The 8,488-nt window shown below is 39.6% G+C and overlaps 1 protein-coding gene across 1 annotated transcript in view; it reads left to right on the forward strand.

Moving 5' to 3' along the window:
* SPHKAP (SPHK1 interactor, AKAP domain containing) overlaps positions 1 to 4,475 on the forward strand; it is a 192,025-nt gene extending 187,550 nt beyond the window's left edge. The window contains exon 13 of the mRNA XM_010837102.1: positions 2,589 to 4,475. Coding sequence (XP_010835404.1) covers positions 2,589 to 2,732 — 144 coding nt within the window. The 3' untranslated portion in view covers positions 2,733 to 4,475. The remainder of the gene's footprint in view (positions 1 to 2,588) is intronic.
* The last annotated feature ends 4,013 nt before the right edge of the window (positions 4,476 to 8,488 follow it).

Below are 8,488 nucleotides of genomic sequence, written 5' to 3' on the forward strand. Positions count from 1 at the left end.
ACGAGCCCTCTCACTACAACAGAGTAGCCCCTGCTCGCTTCAACTAGAGAAAGCCCACACGCAGCAACAAAGACCTGGTAAAGCCAAAAAAAAAAAAAAAAAAATGCCAGAGGTAGTTCAGATGGTATCCTCTGGCTGGGAGATTACAGTCTATGATACTGTTGCCATCAGCTTCCCACTGGTCTCCCTTTTTGCATCTTCCTAAAACTCTTTGAGATGATGTTTATGTTTCCATGTATTAAAAGTTAAGCATTTTATTTTCCAGCCTAGAAAATTGCTTTATTCTGATTAAGCCAACACAAGGCGAATAAGTACAATAAAGCACTGATTTCTGTAACTGCAATAGCTGGTGCTGTCACAGCAGCTGGAAGAAGAAACGTAATTTAATAGTAGCTCTCTGGGAAACAACTTCTCAGTAATTGAAATGAATTAGCAAATTCAAACTGAAGGGGGCGGGGGAAGATCAGAAAAAATTAGCATTCCAATTTCTGGCTCATCTTCAAAGTCTGAGAAAATGTGAAATGAGCAGGGCAAAGAAATTCTAGAAGGAAACATTGAAGAAATAGTAACTAAAGCATATCTCTCATCTTTTTAAGAAATAGATTTTTCTTCCTCAGTAGACGAGACTAGAGTCCCAGCCTTTCCTTTATCCCAGTGTTCCAAATAAATATTAATGTCTCATTATTCTACTTTGGAGAAGGAAATGGCAACCCACTCCAGTTTTCTTGCCTGGAAAATCCCATGGAGAGAGGAGCCTGGCAGGCTACAGTCCTGCTAAGTCACTTCAGCAGTGTCCGACTCTGTGCGACCCATAGACGGCAGCCCACCAGGCTCCCCCATCCCTGGGATTCTCCAGGCAAGAACACTGGAGTGGGTTGCCATTTCCTTCTCCAATGCATGAAAGTAAAAAGGGAAAGTGAAGTCGCTCAGTCATGTCTGACTCTTAGCGACCCCATGGACTGCAGCCTACCAGACTCCTCCGTCCATGGGATTTTCCAGGCAAGAGTACTGGAGTGGGGTGCCATTGGCTTCTCCAAGGCTACAGTCCATGGGGTCGCAAAGAGTCGAACACGACTGTAGTGACTTAGCGTATTCTCCTACCACCAAAAGGCATGGGGTACTGTAGCAAAAAGAGCTTTGGTCTGCAGTGTCAGAAGACCATGCATCCTGGGACTTCCCTGGTGGTTCAGTGGTTAAGACTTCACTTTCCAATGCAGGGGTGTAGGTTTCTTCTCTGGTCAAGGGGCTAAGATCCCACATACCTTGTGATCAAAAAGACAAAATGTAGACAACAGAAGCAATATTATGACAAATTTGATAAAGACTTTTAAAATGATCCACATTAAAAAAAGAAGACCATCTTACTGCCAACTTTTCATCTCACAAACTCACAATATTTCATCTTTAAATGCCTGCTTTGCAGCATTGTTGACAGAATTAAATGAGATTACATGCTTGAAAGGTACTTCCTACAGGTTTTGGCTCTTAATAGTTGTTACTTTTCTTTATACATATCTGACTAAGGATTTTGAGAGGACTTCATGCTGAGCTTTAGGCTACAGTTTCATGAAGGGGATCATCTGTAATGATTTTCCCATCTTCCAGTGCTCCAACTCAACCTGCAGTCAGACGCTTTCTAAGTTGTGGCCAATTGAAAATGATATAATTAGCCAGGTGCTGAGTCTAGGATGTTTCCTCAATCTTTCCTTTTCCTGTTCCAATGGAAAGACAGTGTCTCTTGAAACTTGACAGAGGAGGGAACTTTTCAAAGTGGAATGAGGAACGAGTAAGTAAAACTACCCAAAAGTTTGTTGTTCAGTCGCTAAAGTCATGCCCTACTCTTTGTGAGCCCATGAACTGCAGCACACTAGGCTTTCCTTTCATTCACTATCTCCTGGAGTTTGCTCAGATTCATATTCACTAAGTCAATGATGATATCTAACCATCTCATCCTCTGTCGCCCCGTTCTCCCCCTGTCCTCAGGCATTCCCAGCATCAGGGTCTTTTCCAATGAGTTGGCTTTTCACATCAGGTTGCCGAAGTATTGTCCTGGAGCTTCAACATCAGTCCTTCCAATGAATATTCAGAGTTGATTTCCTGTAGGATTCACTGGTTTGATCTCCTTGCTGTCCAAGGGACTCTCAAGAGTCTTCTCCAGCACCCAAAATTTTAATACAATTTATCTGGCCTAAATGGTACATCCTATGAAAGATTGTGTATGGCACTAATAGAAGGGACTGGGAACCATGCTATACAGAACCATTAGACAGAGTCTAACTCAGAGAAAGGTGGATCTGAGGGAACTCTTCAAATACCTAAAAGATAAGATGTTGAAAGAAGAATTCCATGTAGACTCTCAAAATTGGTGGATGGCAACTGCTGTGAGGAACATCTCAGTTCAGTTGAAAGAACCCTCTAATAATCTGGACTGTCTACAAAGAAAATAGACTGTCCTGAAATATAGTTCCCTGCCACTAGAGGTATTCAAAAATAGCCTGGAGAGCCATTGGCTCTGGTATAATGATTGAATGAGATGACTTTGAGGATCCTCTGTGATATGTGAGTCCTAACTCTGTGCTTTTCTCTAGTTTCTAGATGTCGTGCGGCTGGTCCATCAGAAGTCCTGGAAGGTGGGGGATATCTTCCATGCAGTGGTTCAGTACTGCAAGATACATGAGGAACGGAGGGATGGGACCCCGAGTCTCTTTGACTGGCTCTTGGAACTGGGATAAGGCAGTAGTCTCCTGCAGAGTATCCCTTTCCTTCTTTCCAGCTTAGATTACAGTGGTTTGCTCTAAACGCTCTAAACTTTCTCAAAACATCACATCACATTATCCGAGCTAGGAAAAAATCTGCTCCTCAAGTCTGCTGCACATGGAATAAATCTGAAGGAAAGCAAAATATAGGTCTGTACAAATCAACACAACCTGTAGGGGAGTTTAAAAGAGCTTGTGTTAGAATGGCTGGAGAAACAGAAATTGTAATGGGCCCAAATGGAAAACTTCAGGCTAGGCCTAAACTCCAGGAGAGTTGCACTTGCATATTTTTAATAACATAAAATGTCATGTAATATCTCCAACATGAATCAACTGGAAACAGCATCACTGGTCAAATCATTTTATAAACTCTGCTGCAATCTTTATTTTACTTTTTTGAGCAGATTAAAGTGTCTTTCAGCCCAGGTAAATAGTTAAGATATGAATGAGAAATTTCCAAAATTTTGATATAAAAGCTTTTCAGTTTTAGACCATTATCAGTGGATATTAACAGAGGTGCAAGGATATCTCAGTGTTTCCTATAGAGGTGATTTCATTTATTCACTCTAGCCCACTGATAAATATTTCATATCTCCCCAGCAATGTCTTGAGTTCCCAGCTAATCAAAAGACTCTTGGTGTTCAGCTGAGAGAGAGAAAGGTGGAAGATTGTCTTATTTCCATCTGTTTATTACATGAGTGACATGGTTACAGAACTCTTACCCTATGGGAAAGCTTTCCTACTAAAGAGAGTCTTTGGAGAGAAAATCTCCTTGTATATTAAATTATATAAAATATAAACTTTCATTTTTATTGTAAATTATGAAGAGACTATCATAAATAATATATCAAGTTAGCCTTAGAGGTTCATAAAATATGAAGAGATTATTGTTTTAAGTTGTATGTTGACACTTGAGCCCTATGATTTCATTATAAACACGTTGGTACCCGTATGGCAGACTTGCTAGTCAGATGACATTTATAATGATGGATGCAGGGTTTGACATATCCAGTTAGGATCATATACTTCCTAATTTAAGGATATTGGCACTTAATTTCAGAAAAAGAAACTATTGTCACATTGAAGTATTTTAAAAACAGAGATTTACTTTTTTGAAAAATAAAGGTATTTAACTTCTCCCTAATAGGTCTTTTTCCCTTTCAGCTAAACGAGCTAGACTGGCTTTTATTTTCTTGATCAAAGAAAGTGTTTATTAAAGATTTCCTGAAATACTATGCTTTTACACTATTTTTAAGATTGTCAAGTAATTTTAAAGGTGAACAAAGTCCCACTCCATCCATATCAGCTTTCTGTGTCATCCACGTTGACAAGAAATTGAAATTTCTTGAAATGTCAACAAACTTTATTGGAAGTCATCCTCCCTACCACCCATCCCCCAGAATCCTTTCCAGGACTCATTAGGCATTTATTATAGAAAAATAGTCCATATTTGGGTTATATATTTAATTGACATGTGATACAAATACCAAACTTGAACATTTATCCATCCTCTCAAAGTGAAAGTTCTTTGTGATACTAGATGGAAAAGGATATGTTTATTTTTTAAAGAACCCCAAAAGATTGTAATATTGTGTGTAGACTTCTGTTGTGCTCAAATGTTTACTTATCCTACAAAGCACAAATACTGAATTATAACCATGTGATGAAATATATGTTGTATCTAAAGTTGCAAACTAGTCAATAAATTTTTGTTGCCAACTGGTTGACCATTTTTTTCTCCCAGAGCTTAAGTGCCTCATAGGAAAAGTAGTCACAGTGTGATTGGATGAAGGTAGATTTATCTCTTATACAACTTCACTGTCCCACTTTCAATTTTTGAATAAGCAGATATTCTTTGACTAAATTGTTGGGATCCGTAGTATTTACATAAATCTGCACTTCTCAGTCTTAGCACCACTCTCAGGTTAGGCTGGATAATTCTTTGTTGAGGGGGGCGGGGATACTGTCCTTCATGTTGTCGAATGTTTAGTAGCGCCCCCTCTCCCAACTTCTACCTATAGATGTCGGTGACTATCTCCTCCCAGTTATAACAACCAAAAAAGTAGATCCTGGAGGGCAAAATCACCATTGGTTGAGGATCTTTGGTGTAAATAATGCCTTGAAAAGGCAGAGCCTGAGGCTCTAGGAGGCATTAGGTTAAAGGAGGAGGCCCTGTATAGCCCCTAGTCTGGAGAACCCCAGTAGGAACCCAAAAAAACAGGCATTGGGAAGATGCCCTGGAGAAGGGAAAGGCTACCCACTCCAGTGTTCTGGCCTGGAGAATTCCATGGACTGTCCAGTCCATGGGGTCACAAAGAGTTGGACAAGACTGAGTAACTTTCACTTTCACTTTTCACTTTCGCCACACCCTCCCAGGACTGACTGGGCTGTGGCCTTTACAGTAAGTCTCGGCGACAAGAGAGAGAGGCACAAGGCAATCAGGCGTCTCCAGACCTGGGACTAAGCCAATCTAGAAGCAAGTAAGCTAGAGGTAAATGTTCAGTCTTAGAGATAAATGGACTCTTTGAACTCATTAGAATGTATTGTGATGCAGATATATAGCAAAAGAAAAAAAAAGATTATTCAGGTAATTAAAAATAAGGATAACATATCTACTATTCTCAACAGTTTTGTTAGTTGAAATTTTTATGATGATTTTCCAAAAGTGGAAAGCTAATATATAGAGAACCTAAATGATCTGTACAATGCTTAAAACAATGAGGGGCAAAAGTGGGGGCTGATAAGACTGAAAGAGGTGAGCTAATTTTTTCCAGCTCCCACAACTATGAAGAATTTGAGCACAGGCAGTCTGACCGCAAATCTTAACCACTGTACCATACTTCTGGCTGTGAGTATGTGCTATTTTTATAACTTGAGTAAATGAAATAAGATCTAAAATTTTTTAAAACGAGATCTGTTTTCCTAATACCTGTATGAAAACTGGAAAGATTGTGTAGAAATAGCTAGACAGTTGTATCAGTATTTTAATTACAGTCTGATGTTTTCCAACTGCAAAGCCATATTTGGTAAAAAATTTATAATGCATCTCTTACAATCAAAATTATTTCGTTGAGGTTAATTTATGTATGAGACCGCGTGTGTGTGTGTGTGCTGACTATTCAGATATTTAGACTAATGAAACAAAACATTTTCTTTTTCTATAGGTTAATTATGTTTGAAAAAAACACTCACCATAAACACCAGCCCACATAAATAAAAACATATTCAACCTCAAAAATTATTAGATTTATATAAAGAAAGTATTGAGATACCTGAGCATTTTATTTTATTCACTAATAAAAAGGCTTGGATATGCTTATGTAAAGAATTCTCCATCTGCCAGAGGACAATGTCAAAAATAAACTCTAGGCATTAGTAAGGAGTGACTTTATTTGAAAGGATTACTACAAGAAGGGGAAAAGGACTGTTACAATAGGAAGGAAGGGGGACTATTTCTATTAAAAAGTAAGAAAGCTCCAAGTGTGAGATCTACAAGTGTTCTGGGCAAAAAAAGAGGTTTTATTTCAAAGAGAAAAGGACTAGAAAGAGCCAGGTGTGGAGAATGAGATGAGCCGGTGCAGGTGTCATGATGGGGCAGTAGATGAGAGAATGTTCTATGCTGGGCTCAGTCTATTCTCAGGAGGGATTCTTTAAGGAGACACTAAATACTGGATCCTGCCAACAAGGATGGCTCAAAGCTAAGGAGCCTGGAGAAAGTCGAAAAACTTAACTAAAGTTTGGTTAACAAGTATATTCCTCTAGTTGTACCCACTGTAGTGGGTACAAACAGTTCAGCTAATGATTTATGAGACCAAGAATGGAAATTTGGAGGGTCCTTGTGAACAAGGGGGCTTCCATGGGTCCAAGACTCAGAGCTCAGCTCCTAGGAGCCAGTCAAGGGCAAGACCTGAAATCAGACCTCTTTTAGGAAGAGGTATGTGTGAGTACCAAGGCCTTCGAGGTTAACCATCTCAGTCTGCCTTCCAGCATGATAAGTTGAATATCTATGTCTCCATCACTGATTGTAAGCTTCTTGAGGATGCAGCCATCTTTAACTCATGTATGAACTTGCTCATCATCTCTAGCACAATGCCTTGTCCATGGTAGATGTTGAATTGAACTGATAAAGCTAATGGACCTTGGATAATTGAGGCTTTGATTTACATCTAGTGATGGTCAACCATTAATTTGAGAAACCCAATTTTACTCTAAAGTTCTCCTTAGTTTTCCAGAGACCTGCCATATTAAATGTCTCAAGACTTTGTATAAAATTACTTTTTTACTTACGTAAGTGAAACTTTCCAAAAATATTTGCCTTTTATTTTAGTTGCATCAGAACATTCAGTCACAGAAAGGAGAATGTCTTCATGGTCCTGGGATGAATCTAAGTGATATCCAGGATATTATCAGCAAGACTTAGAGGCCATTTGGGTGCAGATTAGGTCTGAACAAGACAGACAAAGGGAAGAATCATTTGATCCTCCCTTCCTATCAGTAAAGATTTTCTGTGCTCAAACAAAAGAACAAAATGCTAATCCACTGTTACTGATGTAAGAATCCTTTGACCACCTAAGTTTTTCTTTTCCTGAAATAATCCCCTCAAAAATACCCTTGCAAAGCCCCATATCCAGTTTCACTTCTTCTCAGTTTCATATCTCTTTCCTATTTCTTCTGCTTTTGTCTTTAAAAACAGCCTTTCATTAAAACTTATCAATGTCGACTTAAAAAAATGCATGTGAAAGTTGGGAGTCAAGTTTTATTTTGGGGCAAAATGAGGACTGTAGCCTGGAGATAGCACTTCAGATAGCTCTGAGAAACTGCTCCAAAGAATGAGAAGGACAGGTCAGTATTACATGTGATTTTGGTGAAAGGGGGGAATACATGCAATCAAGTGCATATTTTTACAGATTTCTGCTCATCAGAAGGAGCAATTGTCACCATGATTTCAGTGCTTTTCTATATATGAAGAGCTATAAGAATTGAGCTCATAAAATCAGCTCCTAATCGTATCTGAAGACTTGTTATGCCAGTTTTTCCCAAAACACAGTTCAGTTCAGTTCAGTCACTCAGTCGTGTCCGACTCTTTGCGACCCCATGAATCGCAGCATGCCAGGCCTCCCTGTCCATCACCAACTCCCAGAGTTCACTCACTCACGTCCATCGAGTTGGTGATGCCATCCAGCCATCTCATCCTCTGTCGTCCCCTTCTCCTCCTACCCCCAATCCCTGCCAGCATCAGAGGCTTTTCCAATAAGTCAACTCTTCGCATGAGGTGGCCAAAGTACTGGAGTTTCAGCTTCAGCATCATTCCCTCCAAAGAAATCCCAGGGCTGATCTCCTTCAGAATGGACTGGTTGGATCTCCTTGCAGTCCAAGGGACTCTCAAGAATCTTCTCCAACACCACAGTTCAAAAGCATCAATTCTTCGGCACTCAGCCTTCTTCACAGTCCAACTCTCACATCTATATATGACCACAGGAAAAACCATAGCCTTGACTAGACGGACTTTTGTTGGCAAAGTAATGTCTTTGCTTTTGAATATGCTATCTAGGATGGTCATAACTTTCCTTCCAAGGAGTAAGCGTCTTTTAATTTCATGGCTGCAGTCACCATCTGCAGTGATTTTGGAGCCCCAAAAAATAAAGTCTGACACTGTTTCCACTGTTTCCCCATCTATTTCCCATGAAGTGATGGGACCGGATGCCATGATCTTCATTTTCTGAATGTTGAGC

This window comes from Bison bison, unplaced genomic scaffold (genome assembly GCF_000754665.1).
Source record: "Bison bison bison isolate TAMUID 2011002044 unplaced genomic scaffold, Bison_UMD1.0 scf7180017864068, whole genome shotgun sequence".
NCBI lineage: Eukaryota > Metazoa > Chordata > Mammalia > Artiodactyla > Bovidae > Bison > Bison bison.